Below are 21,813 nucleotides of genomic sequence, written 5' to 3'. Positions count from 1 at the left end.
TCCTCTACAGAGAACACACATCTGCACATTTTAATACAGAATTACTGTTAATTTAACACAACGGAAAAAAATAAAATGTAAAAATGTGGCTTGAGCAAAAGTTCTGACACATTTAATATTTTACATTTTATTTTTTCCAATATGTTAATTAATAGAACAAGTGTTCTCTTTCAGACAAACGCCTTCAAACGTTTTCACTTGTCATCAGCCCATTATAAACTCTTTGATGCAGACTGAAAAAAATATGATTCATTTAATTTACTGATTTTAAAAAACACAATCTCTAAATGCAGTTATTGTGGCTATTTCAAAATGAAAAGAAAATAATCTAACAACCATTTAGACAAGTAAATACATGCTAAGGAATACTTACAGTGTCAGTTGCCTCTTATTCTTACTGACCGAACATCTAAAATACACTGTGAAGAGGGATTCTGCCAATTTTTTGAAAATTCTGCATAGTTCAGTGGTTGAGATGTAAACAAAGTCATTCAGAGTGGTTTGGTGTGAAATGGTTGATTGTAGATAAACTTACAGACTCAGATCTCAGACCTACCTTCTGTGTTATATGTGGAATGTTGACGATGGTAAAATAGTGATGAATCTGAAATAATAACTTTTCTTTGGGGACTATTTTGCCTCACAACACCCTGTTTGTATCCCTCCACCATGAATGGATTTTATGGCCAATATCTTCTCAGAACTATCATAAAACAGTGTCTCAGACATTAGTGAATTCATAACCATTTCATGTAATAACTTTCTGTGAGGGGACTTTTAAAGGTGGACATCTGGTTCCTATCACCACCACTGTGAACTATTCTGACTTGGTAAGTTTCTCTGTAGACTTCCCTGTCTACACCACTAGGTGGCCAACATAAGGACACTAATATTTCTCATTTCAGGGGCAAAGAAAGGTTTAACAATAAGATACTGTATGTGGTTCCAGTTCTTTGGCTCGTTTGGTGGTCAGTTGTTGAACGTAATGAATCTCAGTGTAAGAGTGCTGCTCCAGGATCAGTTTCTGTCTCTTATCTCTTTTTAAATAGGACAGATTGGTCAGAGAGAACTGACCTGAGATCAGCACTCACTCTCTGAGCACACCAAGGTTTTTTCGGATGTTTTTCCTGCAGGATGAACTCTTTACCTCTGCGCTCTTCTCTCCATGTGAGGTGGAAGATTCCTTTCTCACTGAGTCATTCTCTCTCGCTCGCTCTCCTCCGTTCCATTCTGCTTTTTCTTCTTCTCCACTCTCTCTCTCCTTTCCTCCGCTCTCTCTCTCCTCTCTTCGCATTTGTCTCTTCGCTCTTTTGTCACCGTTCATCTCTTTTTCAGTCTCTCCTTTTCCACTTGCTCTCTCTTCTCTGTCTGACTTTTTTTTCTCTGTTTTGATCTGTCCCATCTCTTTTTGACTCTCTTCCTCTTTTTCAGTCTTTCTCCCTTCTCTTCTGCTCTCTCTCCCCGCTCTATCATTCTCTCTACCTTCTTCTCTGCTCTCTGTCCCTTCTCTAATGCTCTCTCTCCCCTCTCTTCTGCTCTCTCTCTCCTCTCCTCCTCTCTTCCTCAGCTCCTTCTCTAGCTCAGTCACCCTCTGGCTCAGGCTGTCTCTGTCCCTCTTCACCTGAATGATGAATTTGTCGTATTCCTCCCTGATCTTTCGCTCCTGTTTGCAGTTGGAGCACTCTGTGACAGCGCCTAAAGCGAGTGAGGAGGCAAGTGAGGAAGAGGATGAAGACAGAACAATGCCAGAGTGGGACAGCGGGACGGCACCTTTCAAAACACAAACTGCAACAGACAGCCAGTGTTAACATCCAAAACTCTGAAGTATTGTGATATAAACTGAGTCTGTTCTACAGTTTCTCATTAGGTTGAATGAATAACTGACTCTAAATGTAGGTATTGTGATATAAACTGAGTCTGTTCTACAGTTTCTCATTAGGTTGAATGAATAACTGACTCTAAATGTAGTCATTGTGATATAAACTGAGTCTGTTCTACAGTTTCTCATTAGGCTGAATGAATAACTGACTCTAAATGTAGTCATTGTGATATAAACTGAGTCTGTTCTACAGTTTCTCATTAGTTTAAATGAATAACTCGCTCTAAATGTAGTCATTGTGATATAAACTGAGTCTGTTCTACAGTTTCTCATTAGGCTGAATGAATAACTGACTCTAAATGTAGTCATTGTGATATAAACTGAGTCTGTTCTACAGTTTCTCATTAGTTTAAATGAATAACTCGCTCTAAATGTAGTCATTGTGATATAAACTGAGTCTGTTCTACAGTTTCTCATTAGGTTGAATGAATAACTGACTCTAAATGTAGTCATTGTGATATAAACTGAGTCTGTTCTACAGTTTCTCATTAGGCTGAATGAATAACTGACTCTAAATGTAGTCATTGTGATATAAACTGAGTCTGTTCTACAGTTTCTCATTAGGCTGAATGAATAACTGACTCTAAATGTAGTCATTGTGATATAAACTGAGTCTGTTCCACAGTTTCTCATTAGGTTGAATGAATAACTGACTCTAAATGTAGGTATTGTGATATAAACTGAGTCTGTTCCACAGTTTCTCATTAGGTTGAATGAATAACTGACTCTAAATGTAGTCATTGTGATATAAACTGAGTCTATTCTACAGTTTCTCATTAGGTTGAATGAATAACTGGCTCTAAATGTAGGTATTGAAGGCCAGGGCCTGCCGGCAGGCCCAAAGTTGCTTAATAATAAGCCTTAGTATGTAATAAGCCTGGGATTTTAAGGGGTTAACCAAGTTTATGCACTGATCAGTACCTCTATTGCTGTCCACAGCTCTGCTCTTCTCCCCCATACTCTGAGATCCGCGGCTGTAGCGTCCATTCGGCTCCATCGGTGATGGTTTCTCCAACTGAGGGAGGAAAGAGTGGCTCTCTGAGCTGTCCAAGCTGCTCCTGGGTTTGGGTTTGGCCAAAGGCCCTGAGGTGGCCAGGATAGGGGGCAGAGAGGCCTGAGACTGGACAGAGCACAACACATCAACCAGACAAGCCATATTAGTGAAATTATCCTAATCAAAGAAGTGTTGCATTGTTTGTCTAAGACTGATAGCTCTGCTGTGCTAGTGTACAGTTAGAGACTGTAGCTCATCTGCTGATGTACAGTTTGTGTAAGCCACAACACCCTTCACCAGTGGTCAGTTTCTGCTTTTGGATGGGCTACAGCCTGTAATTGTACACCAATATAGTGGAGCTCATAAAGTGGCCAATGAGTGGAAATGCAAGGTAGGAGAGGAGCATAAGGAGTGTAGCTTCTGCTAAACAAGCTAGCTAACATTTCCACTTGATTGATAAAGCTCTTATTTTCTGGTTTTGAGTCACTATCTCATCTGTCCCCTGGCTTGGCAAAAGCTTGATTTACTACGAGATGACCGCTGGAGTCCATACACACAAACCTTCACCTCCTTCTCCACACATTTCATGCTTAGACCCAGATTATATAATGGAGTGTTGCTTTGGGAACTGACCACTTGAGACAAAAACAATGCAAATGAAGCAGACCACGGCAGCAAAAAATGACCCCTGTAAACTTTTACAAGTTTTTCCCCAAGGTCACTCAGCACAGTTACGGTCAAAGACATGAGTAATAAAGGTTTTCATACAATAGGTTTACTGAGGCCTGTTCTGAGCAGGAAGAGTGCTAACTCAGGGCTCCTCCACTGCCTCAATTACTGCATTTAGTAGGACTTTAGGGGATTATATTGTGAAGGCTAAGAAAGCTGAGGTGGACTGTGTTTCTCCCTGTTGTAAAGTGACCAGATTTCTGATTTCAGATTTCAGTTCAGCAGTCAATATATCATTTAAATATCCAATGTTATTATCTATGAAGTAAAAAAGGGGGACAGTTCCAGTTTCAAGTATTTTGACCATGGTAACTGCTGTACTGTAATAAAGTATGGTGAAGCCCAGCTGCTAAAATTAAGTACTAACTTTGTAAACCATGTCAGAAAAGCATACAGTAGTGGTGAGTGAAGCTATGATAAGTTATGGAAAACCCAATAAAGAAAACAGTCAAACTACAATGGTTCAACAAATTTCAGCAGCGCCCCACACATAATCATCAGCAGCATCAGCTCAGACAATTAGCTCTGTTTTTAGCATCTAGGAAGTTCTAGCTAGCAAGCTATCACTTCAATTCAGACTAGATGCTAAAACCAGTATGTGTTTTTAGCATTTGGAAACAGTTGGCTTGTGTTAACTAGCACAGCTAGCTATCCTTTCAACTGGAAGAAAGCTCTGCCACTTTTCTGTTACTGACTAGCAGATGTGCTACTGTTATTAAACCCAGCAAATGACTTGTGTTAGTAGTAGACAGGAAGCTAGCAGGCTAATTATTCTAATATAGCTAGCTAGTTATCATGTCGATAAAGGCAGAAAGCTCTGACCTTCCTCAAAGAAATCCCTAATAGACCAACATGGCTAGTCACCTGCAAAACCAGTACATATTGTGTGTTAGATGCTGGTATGCTGGTCAGCAGCAATGGAAGTTAATATGCTGGTCACCAGCAAAACCAGTATGTACTGTTGATGTATGTTTTGGTTGCTGTTATGCTGGTCAACCAGCACTAGACCAACAATATACAAGTATAAACCAGTATAAACCAGCTTAGACCAGCATGGAATTCACGCTGGTCTGTGCTGCTGTTTGAGCAGGGATACCATGACCATGTAGGCTACACGGCCATTTTCAGTTTACCTCTTTCTGTTCTGAGTATCTGTAGCTTTCTGCACAAAAAGCCACCCAAAGCACATAAGTGTACAAAATATTCCTCTGTTGAAAACATTTCTTAAAATGTACCTCATACAAAGAGATAAACTAGTTCTAAACCAGCACTCCCACTCTGAGAATTTGGTCTTTTTGAGACTCACTCTTCTGTCCGCACTGACAGGTGGAAGCATCTGTGCTCTGGTCAGCAGATGGGCACTCTTTTCCGTCGCCCACACGTTTTGCACCTGCCAGGGCAGAGATAGCTGAGCATTTCAATTTCTGATCTTTAATTCATTTTAACAGTGAGTACTGTACTGTGATGATGTAATAAATGCTAGCATTATTCTAATCAGACCTGATCTAAATAGCCTAACCATAATAATAATATTGTGTATATTTGCCTGTGCAGGTGTGTAGTATAACTGTGCAGGTGTATGTGGTCATCTGTGCAAGTGTGTAGTAGAGCTGTGAGGTGAGTGTTGGCCAAGAACATACAGGTATGTTTAGCTGTGCAGGTGTGTAGGAGATCTGTGAGTAATGGCCATGAATAAACAGGTGTATACACCGATCAGGCATAACATTATGACCTCTTGTTTCTATGCTCATTGTCCATTTTATCAGCTCCACTTACTATATAGGTGCACTTTGTAGTTCTACAATTACAGACTGTAGTCCATCTGTTTCTCTGCATACTTTGTTAGCCCTCTTTTACCCTGTTCTTCAGTGGTCAGGACCCCCATGGACCCTCACAGAGCAGGTACTATTTGAGTGGTGGATCATTCTCAGCACTGCAGTAACACTGACGTTGTGTTGGTGTGTTAGTGTGTGTCGTGCTGGTATGAGAGGATCAGACACAGCAGTGCTGCTGGAGTTTTTAAACACTGTGTCCACTCACTGTCCACTCTGTTAGACACTCCTACCTTGTCAGTCCACCTTGTAGATGTAAAGTCAGAGACAGCAGCTCATGTGTGTCAGCATAGTTTGTGTTGGTCATCCTCTAGTCTTTCATCAGTGGTCACAGGACGCTGCCCACAGGACGCCGTTGGCTGGATATTTCTGGTTGGTGGACTATTCTCAGTCCAGCAGTGACACTGAGGTAACACTTTAAAAACTCCAGCAGCACTGCTGTGTCTGATCAACTCAGACCAGCGCAACACACACTAACACACCACCACCACGTCAGTGTTACTGCAGTGCTGAGAATGATCCACCACCCAAATAGTACCTGCTCTGAGGGTCCATGGGGGTCCTGGCCACTGAAGAACAGGGTAAAAGGGGGCTAACAAAGTATACAGAGAAATAGATGGACTACAGTCTGAAATTGTAGAACTACAAAGTGCACCTATATAGTAAGTGGAGCTGATAAAATGGACAATGAGCGTAGAAACAAGGAAGTGGTCATAATGTTATGCCTGATCGGTGTATGTTTACCTGTGCAGGTGTGTAGGAGATCTGTGAGTAATGGCCATGAACATACAGGTGTATATGTTTACCTGTGCAGGTGTGTAGTATACGTGTGCAGGTATATATGGTTACCTGTGCAGTTGTATAGCACATCTGTGAGGAGTGTATTGACCGTGAAGGTACACTCATGGCTCGGGCAGCAAACTGCAAGCAGCTCATAGTCTCAGTGACTGAGGATGACAGGGTCGCCACAGATACCAGCAGGCATGTCCGACAGTTTCCTCCAAGACTGAACCAAACACATAATAATTAACACGCAGCTTCATGCAACAGCTGCACAGTAGGAAAAATGCATGACGAGTAGATGAGCTTTGAGAAGCTGAATAAAACACGGCACAATCACCAGTGATAAACTGTGTCCAGTGCAATGGATTTATTAGTTTTTTTAAGGGGGGGGGCATTGAAATTATAATTTCAGAACAAGATTAGGTGTCATCTTCATACAGTGTCCTGTATTGTATTTGTCATGTGTGTTTATGAACAAAATCAGCTGTAATTAATTTTTAGCTGACAACTTACCAACTTCTCTTTATCACTTAGAAATAAACAGTCTGTTTTTGTTACTGTGCCTTTAAGAGGGATGTATGTACATGACTCTGTTCTGATTGGTTGCCCTATAGTCCAGGACTGAAATGTGGAACAAACTAACTTAAACCTAAGTTAGGACTGAAAGCTGCAGGGCCAGGCTAAAAAATAAGCTTCAACCATTTCCTTTCAGATGTATGGATCCTTTGGAAGCCTGTAATGATCCATTTGCTTCCTGACAGCCAGGAACAGCATAACATTTGATCATTTTCCCACAACTTCCACTTCAATAACTCTCCTACAGACTATCTGCAAGAATAACACTCCACAATGGGAACCTAAACTGCTTCAGACTGAAAGGGTGGTCATACGTAAATGTATTAATGGTTGTCCGATTACAAACATAAACTCAGTGATGAGTTCAACTTAGCTTCCATATATGATCTGTATGAAATGGCAAGCACATTTTGAAACTTTAACAATGTTGATAAACTAAATCAAATTCTCTTATATTAAAAAGTAAGAGAAATTTGGTTTATTATGAATGTGCCCTTTAACTCAAACCTGACGATTTACTCCACATTACCACATGCAAAACTATAAAACAAAGGCTTTGACCCAGAACTGATGCTATGAAGCTTTACGATGATGATGATGATGATGGTGATGAATGATGCTCACCAGTCTCTCAGAGCACGAGTGAGTTTGGACTCTCTGTATGGAACATGCTGGCAGCCTGCAGCACTCAGAGAAAATATCACCTGAAATGACAGAAAACTGCATTACCCACAATACCCCATTACATAGTAATAATAATTACACTTTGACTTTAAAACAAATCACAAAGCACACTTTGAGGAAAACCCAGTATCCGTAGTGTTTACCAGCATGCATGGTTTTAAAGGGGTGGCCGAGTTGGCTATTTCATTCCCTGAAATCTGATTGGCCACTCCAGATGCCACCCCAAAAATTTCCGCCACGTCATTGGCTTCCACCTCGCTGTGGGGTGGGTGTTTGCACTTTTAAGAGGAGAGTTGTTTTGCTATCAGTGTGACAACTCTCCAATGCTCCCCCCCAGTTTGTGTTAGCCATCCTCTGGCCACAGAGCTCCTGTCTGGAGATTTTTGGATGGCGGTCCCCTCTCAACCTAGCAGTGACACGGACAAGCTGATCAGGACTTTTGGCTGGATTGGCAAGACGTGATTCACTTCATTCTCTCCAGCTCATTATCATGGAGTTGTTGTTTTTCAGAAACAGTCCAAATCTCTGCTGCAAGGGAGGGAAAAGAGCCACGCTTATCTTGCAGTAACCACGGTAACGTGGCCCCTTTCAATGTCTTCTTGAACTAGTGCTCATATTTGCAGCAGTTACATTCTGGCGCCTCAATTTTCCCATTCCACCTTAAATGATGCAGAAGTGCAGAAGGCACCATTTAAGGTGGAACGGGCAAATTTGAACAAAAAGCTGGCGAATAAGAAAAAGGAAAAAGAACTTCAAGTTCTTGTAAGCACCTCTTACAAAGCAGCACATTTTCTGTCTTGTTGGGCATTTGGTAAGTTGAATAAATCCACTTTACTAGCCTAATGCTAGCCAATATATCATTTAGCCGAACAACACGTTGTCTCTATTCGGAAGTGTGGTGCCTGTTGCATAATGCAGATGTAAACATCTGCGTGATGATGCTTCAATCCGGGCTATTTTGGGCAATCTGGGGAACTGACAGAGATCCTTAAATCAGCCAGTCAAATCACACACAGTTTACATTGCCAGAACTCCTCCGGTAAAACCAATCCAGCTTGAATAGGGCTTTAGTCTACTAGTCATTCTAAAAAGTAGCTGACTAGTCGACTAGTCATCATGACCACATTATAAAAAGGATTTGGGGCTGCAGATGCTGCTGTTTGAGCTGAGATTTTGTTGTATTTCAGTAAGTTTGTCTGATGTAAACTGTATGTTAAAATCATCCTGCTCTCAGATTCTGACCTCTCACTGAGGATTTAAACTGACTCTGGCTATCTGTGCTTTGGTTTTATCAGTCCAACGGAAAACAAACATTGTTGATGAAGATAAATGCTAGTAGCAAGCAGTTTCATCTCTACTTACCAATCAGCCTTGCAGAGCGAGATATAGTCCTCAATACTAAACTAGAAACACTATCCTGATTTAAGAAGTTGTTCCTGAATTTTGTTTAATGTTGTAAGTAGCTAGACGCGTTTACTGACTGGTACTCTGCCTCATGTAATGTGAGTTTGTTTTCCTTGCACACTAAATGTTCTGTGATTGGTTGTTTTGCATGTCAAATTTCCCCTTTCCTGTCCGAGACGGTTGTTTTCTAAACCTTCCCAGTCTGGTTTAGCCTGTATTTCAGTTCAGTTTTACACAGCTTGCAATGGAATTGGTCATCTTGTGTAGCATTTCCACACAATTGAAGTACCTTGTTCTTTGTGTTTAATAGAAAAATGTATTTCTGTTCTTTATCTTGTATTTACAGGATGTTTGCGTGCATCTTTTAAGCTGGGAACTCGTATTTATCATAATCCTGACAGCAGAATAAGAGTGATACTCACGTTTCTGAAGATGGTGAGGGAGCGTTTGAGAGTTTTGGCCTCCTGCAGGTTTTCTGGAGCTACATGGAAACTCCTCCTCACATCCTGAACCGCAGAATTGCGGAACACAGCCTTCCACAACACACACAGAAACAGAAAATTAAACACTACAGAGACATCGAGACAGAAAACCAACGACAGGCACAATTTAACCCCTTAAACTAGAAGCTTATAATTCAGTTATTAAGGACTCTTCTATTAAAAAATCACTATTAGTGATTCAGTATCAACTTCAAATTATTCAGTATCTACTATGAATTATTCAGCATCTGCTATGCATTATTCAGTATCTTCTATGAATTAATCAGTAACAACCATTAGTCATTCAGTATCTACTATAAATTATTCAGTAACAACCACTTACTATTCAGTATCAACCACTTACTAATCAGTATCTTCTATGAATTACTCAGTAACAACCATTAGTCATTCAGTATCTACTATAAATTATTCAGTAACAACCATTCACTATTCAGTATCTACTATGAATTATTCAGTATCTACTATGAATTATTCAGTATTTACTATGTATTATTCAGTATCCACTATCTATTAGTCAGTATCTACTATGAATTATTCAGTAACTGCTATGAATTATTCAGTATCTATGATGAATTTTTCAGTAACTACTATGAATTATTGAGTAATTACTATGAATTATTCAGTATCTACTATAAATTATTCAGTAACAAGCATTTACTATTCAGTATCTACTATTAATTATTCAGTATCTACTACAAATTATTCAGTATCTCCTATGTATTATTCAGTAACTACTATGAATTATTCAGTATCTACTATAAATTATTCAGTAATTACCATTTGCTATTTAGTATCTACTATGTATTAGTCAGGATCTACTATAAACTAGTCAGTATCTACTATGTATTATTCAGTAACTACTATGAATTATTCAGTATCTACTATAAATTATTCAGTATCTACTATGAATTATTCAGTATCTACTATGAATTATTCAGTAACTACTCTGAATTATTCAGTAACTATTACAAATTATTCAGTAACTACTATGACTTATTCAGTATCTAATATGTAGTATTCAGTATCAACTATGAATTATTCAGTATCTACTACAAATTATTTAGCATCTACTATGTATTATTCATTAACTACTGTGAATTATTCAGTATCTACCACAAATTATTCAGTAACTACTATGAAACCAAATACAAACATGCAGGCATATAAACAGAAAGAAAAGTAGCTTCTAAAAAACATTCTGGAGTAACAAGTGAGTGCTCGTGTATGTGTGTGTGTGTGTATGTGTGTGTGTGTGTGTGTGTGTGTGTGTGTGTGTGTGTGTAATCAATCTTACTTTTCCTGAACTCGCAAGATCCACCTAAGAAAGCAAAGAGAACACAGTCACTTTTCCTGATAAGAAACTCACTCACACACTGTAGTTACTACCACATACTAAAACACACTCTGCAGTGTATATAATCAAACTGTTGGAGTGAGAATTATATAAACTTACCAGAGTGAGCTTGCTGGCTGTTAAAAGTCCCTCTAGAACATTCAAACACACACACTTACAATACATTCCATATGTTCTAAATATGTATGTATCTATAGGCAATAATAATACATGCCATATGTATTATACAGTGGCCAACCATGACTATAAGAGCAAAGCCTTCAGTTTGGGCTGTAAATGACAAAATGCGGTCAAAAACACCTCTATGATAATGCTAAGTTCTGCTAGCACCCCTAAATCTAGTAATGGTCCTGGGTCCTGGCATAGAGCTGCCGCTGCTGTTTTCCATTCCTAACAACTAACCGGGACCTGCTTTGACTACAGCTTATATTTACAGTGACTGACATATCTAGAACTTCCAGAAGGACCCGAATGACATTTTTCTCATGAAACTGGACCCATTGTAAATCAAAGTGTGATTGGTTCCTCTGTCACTTCCAATTATGTTGGTAATTAATCTAACGTGTAAGGCCTTCAGTTCAGCTCCTGAAGTCCTAACCAATGGGAGAGCTCGCTTTGCTGTATCTACCTAGATACCTCAGAGGAAACAGTCTTGGTTGGATAACTTTCTGTTAGGTGTTTTAAGATTTTAAACCACAACTGAAAAAGTAAATAAGAGTATTACTACAATACTCATAGAGTTTAAATACAAGCATGATGTTTATATGAAATATTTTTGAAAATGATACATGAAAAAATACTTTATAAGTCAGTTTTTGTGTTGGTTAGTTCTGTTTTTCTCTGGTTTTACTACAAAGTCAGGACATTACTGTCCTGGAAATGTACAAAAACCAACACCCCCACACACATTAGCGTAGATAATCTTATTAAAACAAGAATCCGGGCAGGCTGTGTAACAGTGAGCTCTGGAATGCCCTTATCTCTCTACAATAACACACGCTCACTCTCGTGGGGGCCGGCACTCTGCTGGCTTACTGACCCACCAGGGGAGGCTCAGCTTGTGTAATTGTTTGATGGATGTGATGAGGCTGCTTTCACAAAAGTAAAGAATGTAATAATTGGTGTGTTTGGTGTGCAGTTTCAGTGAGTCTAAGAATAGAGAGTGCTGGATTCTTCTCTGCTTACATCAACCTGTATACCACAGAGATGGATAACCAATGAAAGGCACAATTTAACCCCTGAAACTAGAAGCTTATAATTCATTTATTGAGGACTCTTCTATTAAGTAATCACTATTAGTAATTCAGTATCTACTTTAAATTATTCAGTATCTCCTGTGAATTATTCAGCATGTGCTATGCATTATTCAGTATCTTCTACGAATTATCGAGTGTCTACTATGAATTATTCAGTAACAACCATTAATTATTCAGTATCTATTATGAATTATTCAGTAACAATGATTAATAATTCAGCATCTGCTAGGAATTATTCAGTATCTACAATGAATTATTCAGTAGCTACTATAAATTATTCAGTATCTACTATGTAGAACTCACACTGTGAGTTATGCACACTAAGGCCCAATCTCATTTCACCCCTCACCCCTACCACTTAGGCCCCATGTGTCAAACACAGTCCTATCCGGCCGGCAAAAGTATTTTAATTTTCTATTATTATTATTAGCCCTTTTCACAGTGTGCTGCACTACAGTCCCCAGCATGCACTGCAACGTAATGTGCTCAGACTCTCCTACCCCAACAACAATCTATGGGACAGTGATTACACCTCAATTGTACACAATTCTTTACACCAGTCATATCACCATATCAGTCATTTCAGCTTCAGTTCAACCAACATAAACACTTAACATTAGCTCAGTAACTCGGGAATTGAGCCCAGGTCTCAATGAACTTGCAGCAAAGAAAGGATGCCAGGTGTCTACTTAAAGAAAATAGGTAGGTTTAAGACCAGCACCTGGGGACATTTACATTTTGAATATTTCAAGTGTCCATGTAAAATTTCAACGTCTACTACAAGTGTCTGTATTTTACTGTTGATGTTTTTGCCAACAACGGCCAGTTTGGGTTATAGAACGACATTAATTAAAAATGAAATAAAAACATTTTTTTCTGGCCCACAGATTTGAGGAATTTTTTCAATGTGGCCCTTTTACTGGTTGAGTTTGACACCCCTGACTTAGCCCTTAGCCCTCCATTTTGCAGGTTCACGTCTAGGGGTAGGGTGTCCCAATTCTTGTTGAGATAGAGGGGTAGGGCGAAGTGTTAGGGCTACATGGACCTCCAAACGGAGGTGTTTCAGAGACACAGTCCAAACAGAGTGTTATAGGAAAAAAGAAAAACCAGCAAGATGGCTGCACAAGAGCCCGAAGAAACCCACAAATGTGAGAATCTTCTGTGTTAAAAAACTATGATAACCATTATATTAACTTAGTTTAATGCCATTTCAATGTATTATGGTCCTTTTCCTCAGAACAAGCATAAAAAACCACTAGTAGTATGGCAATGTCTTGGTAGCTAGCTAGCTAAATGTCCCGTTCCACCTTAAATGGTGCTGCATTTAAGGTGGAACGGGAAATTTTGAACAAGAAGCTGGTGAACATCAGACTTCAGCTTCATATCACTGAAGAATTAGGGGTGGGCGATAATATATAATTGAACCTCTTTGAAGGCATATGATGCCCTAAATGTAACTAAAGCCCAGCAGTGAGGTTGACTGGCAGGGTCGCCTACAGAGCAGCGCTAGTAGCCTGTTAATGAAGTAATGTTCTTTTTTATCTGAGGGTCCCATTTCATTGAGGAAGATTTCAATCACTACCCCTCGTAACTCACTTCGAAGAAGCAAGGTGACACTCAAAAACAAGGGGTAGGGGTAAAAATAAGAAATGGGATTGGACCTTGGAGTACATACACACTGCTGTTTATCACATTACAGTACTGTGTAAAAGTTATTCGTTTTTGGGATATTTTTCAGAAGAGATTAGACACAAGATATAAGATAATACTTGCATATGGAAGAAGAAAGTCAAAGAAAAATAAATTAATTTTTCAAAACTGGAGTTCAAAAACTGATTAACTCTCTGGGGTCCACAAACTTGCATCAAAAGGACTGATCCATCACGCCAGAATGGTGAGCAGAGAGTTTACAGTGGTTTTGGAAAGTAGTGATGAAGATAACGGAGCATTGTGATATGAAACATACGAGTATCATGTTATATGAAGAGCCTTTAAAGGAGAATTTAAAATGGAAGACCTGGTAGACCACCAAAACTGTCCCCATCTGGACTGACCTCCCCAGAGTCCAGACCTCAACATCACTGAATGTGTTTGACTACTTCAGAAAATGATCAACCAACTTCTAAGACTGAACTTTGGAGGCGTGTCTGCAGATTTCTTTGAGAAACTGAAAGTGAGTCTCCTGAAAAGAATGGAAGCTGGAATAAAGGTAAAGAGGGACAAACTGAATGTTTTACACTTTAGATTCTTCAAAGTAGCCACCTTTTGTTTTAATGACAGCTTTGCACGCTCTTGGTATTCTCTCAATCAGCTTCATGAAGTCGTCACCTGGAATGGTTTTCATTAACAGGTGTTAATTGAACAGATGTGCCTTGTCAAGAGTTAATTTGTGGAATTGCTTGTCTTCTTAAAGTGTTTGAGACCATCAGTTGTGTTATGCGGAGGTAAGGTTGGTACACAGTTCTATAGTTCTGTACAGAACTGTGTTCCTTCATAGTTTTGATGTCTTCAACATTCATCTACAATCTACAAAAAATAATAAAAATAAAGAAAAGCTATTGAATGAGAAGTTGTTTTGACTGGTACTGTAAATCTAACAAGTTTGGAATGGCAACAAAGGTTATCTGCACTGCGGTGGTCTAGATAAACATATGTTTATATATGGTGAAAAACAAGTTACAAATGTGTTATAAATAGCTTATGAAGACGTTCTATAGAGACCATACACTAATCATATGTTACTATATATCTATGCATTTGCTCTCTTACAACATCAGTACCTATTAAATCAGTCTGTTATGCTTACCTTTAAACTGGCCTCTCATATTTATGACTATAATGTTGAACACCATGTGAGACTTGCTGGCAAAATCTCCCTTAGAGACCCCTGCACAAAACACAAAGGGGTCTTTTCAAAGCAGATTCAGGATGAGTTTGATTTATAAACCAAGACGGAACAGCTAAGAAAGCACAATGTCCAAAAGTTTGTAGATAGCAGCGTTTTGTCTGAAATGAATGATATTAATAGTTAGTCTGTCCTCTTTGCTGTAATTACAGCCTCTACTTATCTGTGAAGGATAAGTGCTGTGAGGATTTGATTGAGCGTTAGTGAGGTCATGTACTGATGTTGCTGGATCCCTCGAACTCATCACTCCAGAGAACGTAGTTCTACTGCACCACAGCCCAGTGCTGGGATGCTTTATACCCCTCTAGCCCACACTTGGCATTGGGCATGGTGGCCTTAGGCTGTGTGGCTGCTTCAGAGCATCCTGTTCTGTTGGTCAGTGCTTTTCTATGAGGACTGTACAAGCTGTGTTAGCAATGGGTGACCTTAAAGCAGCTGAACTCACTCATTAGAACGGCTGTCTGGATTCTTTTGGACAGTTAGTGTATATACATAATTTAATATCACATTAAACGAAACATGCCTGAATGACATAAAGTTAGAATCTAGAGTTATGTCTTTCTACATCTGTTGACGCGCAGTTTGTGTCACTGTCCTCCACCCTATTCACCAAAGAAGCGCTGATGTCCAAATATTATTTGGGTGGTGGTCCATTCTCAGCACAGCACTGACACTGACATGGTAGTGTGTGCGGTACTGGTATGAGTGTATCAGACACAGCGGTGTCACTGCTAAGTTGAGAGTGGACCGCCACCAAAATATCTAGTGCAGAGCACCTCTGTGGTCAGAAACTGACCACTGAAGAAGGCTCTGGTTTTGAGTTGACAGACAACACAAAACAACACAACTCCAAAGTTAGAATCATGAAAGTTAAAGTTAGGCATTTAGAGCGCCTGTATAAAAAAACTGGTCTTTCAGTTCATTTCACACTTTTTTACTGAGCAGGTTTCCATATATAAAGCTGCATTAAACACTGCCCACTCCTCTTTCTATTCTGATCCTATGAACTCTGGCAGTCTGAGGCCTAAAACTCTCTTTCATACTATAAACAAACTTCTTCAACCTCCTTCACCACCCACCTTGAACTCCTCTGCCCAGTGTCAATTTTTTTGGATTATTTTCTGGATGAAATTAATAAGATCTCTCTGCATTTCCCTGTAGCAACCGGCACTTCTCTTTCTCAGGCCTCTGTTTCACTCTCACCTGATAATTGTCTCTCTGTTTTCTCCCCTATGAACTCTTCCACCGTGTCTGAGATTATTTCCAAATCCTCTACTTGTACATCTCAACTAGATCCTGCTCCTACGGCTACTCTTAAGTCCGCTTCCTCTGTTATTGCACCTCTTATAGCTGATATGATTAATCTATGCTTTTCATTAGGCACTGTTCCTCCATCTCTCAAAATAGCTGCTGTCACTCCTATCCTAAAGAAACCTGGGTTGGACTCATCCTCACTGACCAGCTACAGACCAACCTCCAATCTCCCTTTCTTAGCTAAAGTCATGGAAAGAGTTGTAGCCTCTCAGCTGCATGACTTTCTAACCGCCAATAACCTATATGAGCCTTTTCAGTCTGGTTTCCGCACCCCACACAGTTCTGAGTCTGCCCTTGTAAAAGTTGTAAATGACTTGCTGCTGGATTTCTTAACATCCTGATTCTTTTAGATTTAACAGCAGCTTTGAGACAGATAACCATAATCTTCTTATATCTAGACTGTCATCTGTTGACATTACTGGCCTTGCCCTTCAATGGTTGCAGTCATACCTTGCTGATAGGCATCAATACATTTCTGGGCTCCCAAAAAATCTGGTATTGCTCCTGTAGATCGAGGTGTACCCCAAGGATCTGTCCTTGGGCCTCTCCTCTTTATCATTTACATCTCCCCACTCGGTCAGATCATCCACAACCATGGTTTAACTTTCACTGCTATGCTGATGACATTCAAATTTATGTCAACACTACTTCCCTCTCTGCCTCCGCCCAGGTTTTCAGTTCTTGTGTCAGAGATGTAAAACTCTGGTTGCAAAACAATACAAATAACTGATAAAACCGAGGTTCTGTTAGTTGGAGCTAAAACCTCACTTTCCCAGGTACTGAACTTTTCAGCCAACATTGATGGTGTCGATATTAAGCCAGCCCAATTTGTTAAGAACCTTGGCTGTCTTCTTGATTCATCTCTCACTTTTGAGTCTCACATTAAGCTGGTCACCAAAACTGCATTTTATCATCTGCGTAACATTGCACTCTTACGCCCTATGCTGAGCGACACTGACGCTAAAATGTTGATCAATGCCTTCATCTCCTCTCGCATCGATTACTGTAACTCACTTTTCTATGGCCTTCCAGTTAAACTAATAAATCATCTTCAGTACATCCAAAACTCAGCAGCCAGGGTTCTTACCTCCACCAAGCGCACAGCTCATATCACTCCTATTCTTCGACAGTTGCATTGGCTTCCTATTAGTTCTAGGATTAAGTACAAAATCCTTCTTCTCACCTTCAAGGCTTTACATGGTCTGGCTCTGACATACCTTTCTGATCTCATTTCAGTATACTGTCCCTCTCGTGCTCTCCGATCTTCTAATTCTGGACTCATCACAGTTCCCTTAACTAGACTTTCTACTATGGGTGGCAGATCTTTCAGTGCTGCTGCCCCCAAACTCTGGAATTCTCCACCTTCCACTCTTCGTAATTGCTCTTCTTTGTCTTCCTTCAAATCTCTGCTAAAAACCTTCCTTTTTTCTTCTCTGTAGTCTTTAGGTTTTACTTTTGTTTTGATTCTATGTAAAGCGTCCTTGGGTTTGTGGAAGGCGCTATATAAATTGAACTTATTATTATTATTATAAATTATCAAACTGTGCATCAACAGATGAACCGTACACCAGCAAGGTGGAACTACAAGAGCAGGGTCTCTAATAAAGTGGCCAGGAGGTCGATAATTCTGTCACCTGCATTCCTGTGGGCGGTCCCACGGCGGAACACCTGCAGCAGTTCCTCGGCGGAGCTTACCTCCACCTCTCTCAGGCCTTCCAGAAGCACCGCCTCCTCTGTGTCATGGATACGGCACACCTCACTCACATGAGGCTCCTGAATAGGTAGAGGACAGGTAGAAGAAGACGTCCCCACACTTCAACTGGATGTGATTATACAGTTGAAGGAATATTCCAGACTTTTCCAATTTCACAGACAGTCATTTCAATATCCTTCTCTCATCTTAGAAAAGAACAGAAAACACTGACTTGAAAATCACTTATAATAGAAGCCAGCGGGCATGTACAGTTTGAAAGTTGACTATATAACATATTCGCTGTTTTATTCCACTTTCAAACACGGAGGAACACAGTATAAAAGAAGTTTCAGTTACTTTGACTTTCTCAAAGGTTTCCTGTATCCATGGCGATCAGGTAGAGCCTGTGAAAACTCCGCCCACTAAGCAAGTGCAAACCCCATTTCCAAAAACGTTGGGATGCTGTGCAAAATGTAAATAAAAACAAAATGCACTGATGTGCAAATCATTTAAACTCTATATTGCATTGTAAATACTACAAAGACAACATATTAAATGTTGAAACTGAGAAATTTTATTGTTTTTTGAAAAATAAATGCCCATTTTGACTTAATGCCAACAACACATCCAAATAAAGTTGGGACAGGGGCCTGTTTACCACTGTGTTTCATCACCTCTTCTTTTAACAACACTCTGTAAGTGTTTTGGGACTGAGGAGACACTGCTGTAGTTTTGAAAGCGAAATGTTTTCCTATTCTTGCTTGATACAGGATTTCAGCTGCTCAACAGTTCAGAGTCTCCTTTGTCGTATTTTTCATTTCATAATGCGACAAATCTTTTCAGTGGTGAAAGGTCTGGACTGCAGGCAGGCCAGTTTAGCGCCTGGACTCTTTTAATACGGAGCAAAGCTGTTGTAATACATGCAGAATGTGGTTTGACATTGTCTTGCTGAAATAATCAAGGCCTTCCCTGAAAAAGACGTCGTCTGGATGGCAGCATATGTTGCCTTCATTGATGTGCATGTCACCCATACCATGTCCACTAATGCACCCCTATACCATCATGAATACTGGCTTTTGAACTGTGTGCTGAGTAATAAGCTGAGTGGTCTTTAGCCCAGAGGACACAGTGTCCATGATTTCCAGAAAGTATTTCAAATGGTGATTTGTCATTTTTCCACTTCCCCTCAGTCCAATTTAAGAGAAGGTTGCAGCGTTTCTGGATCCTGTTTATGTTTGGTTTCTTCTTTGCATTTTAGAGTTTTAACTTGCGTTTGTGGATGCAGTGACTAACTGTTTTCATAGATAGTTGATTTCTGAAGTGTTTCTGAGCCCATGCAGTGATTTCCACTACAGAGTGCCCAAAGATCACGTCCAGCAAATACTGGTTTTTGGCCTTGTCCCTTGCATACAGAGATTTCTCCAGATTCTCTGAATCTTTTAATGTTACTTTGCACTGTAGATGATGAAAAGCAAAAGTTTTTTGCTATTTTATGTTGAGAAACTTTATTTTTGAATTGTTGCACTACTTGATTGTGCAGTCTTTCACAGAGTGGTGAACCCCTCCTCATCTTTACCTCTCTGGGATGCTTTTTTTATATCCAATCATGTTACTGACCGGTTGCCAATCAACCACCAAGGGTTTTTCTGCATTACACAACTTTACCAGCCTTTTGTTGCCCCTGTCCCAACTTGTTTAGAACGTGTTGTTGGCATCAAATTCAAAATGGGCAAATATTTTTCAAAAAACAACAAAATTTCTCAGCTTCAACATTTGACTTGTTGTCTTTGTACTATTTTCAGTGAAATATATGGTTTAAATGATTTGCACGTAATCGTATTTTGTTTTTATTTACATTTTACACAGCATCCCAACTTTTTTGGAAATGGGGGTGTAATTAATTACCACAAATTCCCCCCCTGAAAACTAATCCCACCTCTAAAAGAATTAATTATTCACTGTAAAAAATTAAAACTTAAAGGTTGATCACTGGGCTTAAATTCTGAGTTATATGAACTTCAAATAAAAGTTGACACAGACTTCTGATCTGATAACTAACCATTCAAAGCTCACATTACTCAAATTTTTAAGGCAGCTTGTTAACAAAACTTTGAGTTTTGAGAAAAACCCCTTAGTTGGCAGTATATATATCGCTTCTGTCAGAACAAAACCTCAGATCTCCTAAATGGTAACTTTACAGGAGAAGGAAAAACATACTTTACTTTTAATGTAAGCCAATGGAACCAGACGTTCGTCCAAGTCATTTTGGGACCCTTCTTTTGGTTCATTTATCATGAAATTTACACACAATGCGAAGGGCAGCAGGCATCTTCAAATTATGTCAAAAACTGAAAAATGGAGATATGAGGTTTTGTTCTGACAGCAGCAATAAGTTAATTTGTTACAACCAAACTGATCATAAAATCCAAAAAAGTGCATCAAACTTATATTTAACATACAATGTAAAAACTGGCTCATCAGTTCAACCTAAAAAAACTACTAAATTACAACCTAAATTACTTTGTATAGTAACAAATAATTGAACTAGTTTAATTCAACTCAAAACAGACTTTGATTGAAAGAATAGTTCAAACTGTTTATTTACATTGAATTAAACCAGTTTACTTGTTGATTCATAAGTCATTTTTTTAGGTTGATCTGAGATCTGATGAGCCGTTTTTTTACAGTGTATATAAAATATATGAAAGGAACAATAAGATCTGAAGGAAAAATAAGATCTAATAAACAGAAATCAACAACCTCACTGGGAATTCTGGGTGTTTTTGAGTATGTTGTAGACACTAAAATGTGTACACTTGAATTATCAACCAGACCTTACAAACAGCTTGCTATATATATAAAGTACTGCTGCTTGGATTATTCCATAAAAAGCTTATGCAGTGTGAAGAATCCACTCACCAGCAGGTCGTAGATCTTCTCGTTGGAGATGTGGTAAAAGGAAACTCTGACTCTACAGAGAGAGCACTCTGGAGCTGAGGCGGGTCAGATCAAGGATGAATTTCTGAACATACTGTGCACATACATTTAGTTATCTGGAGTCCCTACCAACCCACAAACTGTGAAATAAGACAACATCGTTCAGAGGGCTGCCTAGTTCAGGAAACATGGCATTCAACAAGCTGTTCAGATTTGGCTCCGCTTCTTATGTCACATACAGGCTCATTAGAATAATACTGCCCCCATCAGAGTAACTCCACCCACGGCTTGAGAACTACCATTGAGAAAGAATGCGCCGTTTTTTTTCACAAGCTGACATTCAGTGTGTCCCAATTCAGGGGCTGCGTCATTCGGAGGCTGCATTTAAAGGCTGACTGCGTCACAGCGGCGCGATTAGGCTGTCCGATTTTGAAGGCTCCTTCACATGCGGCCGAGAAATGTGTTCTTCTTTTCCATGGCAATGAAGGATCCAACAGGTGCATCTTTCTCCAGCCAACAAGTCAGTAGTCGGTGGTGAAGCATCTTCAGCTCTAATAAATGAAAAAATAAACAACTAAAATCAAAGTTTACGGCTCTGTCTTTAAAGAACTCTAAAAGAACTTAACAGGAGCGGCATTTCGTGATGCAGCGGTAAAGGTGGGAACAGCGGTGCTGTGACGCAAACAGAAAATCCGCCGTAGCACAGACCGTCTCATTTCAGTTCGGCCTTCGCGGGTCTAAGCAGCCCTCGAAGGACTCGCCTTCGTAGACTGCATCCTTCAAAGGATCCAGCCCCTGAATTGGGACACACTAATTGTGTTGAATCTAGGAGATAAGCACAGGAACTGCTCTGTTTTCGGCTGCACCGCGTGGATAAAGTTTCTTTTTGATGGCAATGTTTCGGCTACAGTCAGCAAAACCTGTACTGACACAAGGCTGAAGTCAGCTTCTTATTTACCTGCTTCTTGTT

At 39.6% G+C, this 21,813-nt stretch overlaps 1 protein-coding gene across 1 annotated transcript in view; it reads right to left on the bottom strand.

The window, feature by feature from the left end:
* si:ch211-63b16.4 (kinesin heavy chain) overlaps positions 1–21,813 on the bottom strand; it is a 32,775-nt gene that overhangs the window by 5,803 nt on the left and 5,159 nt on the right. The window contains exons 6-16 of the mRNA XM_036593696.1: positions 20,826–20,899; positions 17,848–17,986; positions 14,801–14,881; positions 10,838–10,869; positions 10,679–10,702; positions 9,304–9,414; positions 7,418–7,497; positions 6,284–6,440; positions 4,909–4,992; positions 2,801–2,999; positions 1,483–1,785 (exon numbers count right to left, since the gene is read on the bottom strand). Coding sequence (XP_036449589.1) covers positions 1,483–1,785; positions 2,801–2,999; positions 4,909–4,992; positions 6,284–6,440; positions 7,418–7,497; positions 9,304–9,414; positions 10,679–10,702; positions 10,838–10,869; positions 14,801–14,881; positions 17,848–17,986; positions 20,826–20,899 — 1,284 coding nt within the window. The remainder of the gene's footprint in view (positions 1–1,482; positions 1,786–2,800; positions 3,000–4,908; positions 4,993–6,283; positions 6,441–7,417; positions 7,498–9,303; positions 9,415–10,678; positions 10,703–10,837; positions 10,870–14,800; positions 14,882–17,847; positions 17,987–20,825; positions 20,900–21,813) is intronic.

Source organism: Colossoma macropomum, unplaced genomic scaffold, assembly GCF_904425465.1.
Source record: "Colossoma macropomum unplaced genomic scaffold, Colossoma_macropomum, whole genome shotgun sequence".
Taxonomy (NCBI): Eukaryota; Metazoa; Chordata; class Actinopteri; order Characiformes; family Serrasalmidae; genus Colossoma; species Colossoma macropomum.
The sequence above is the reverse complement of the archived record's forward strand: the minus strand, read 5'-3'. Positions and strand labels throughout refer to the sequence as shown.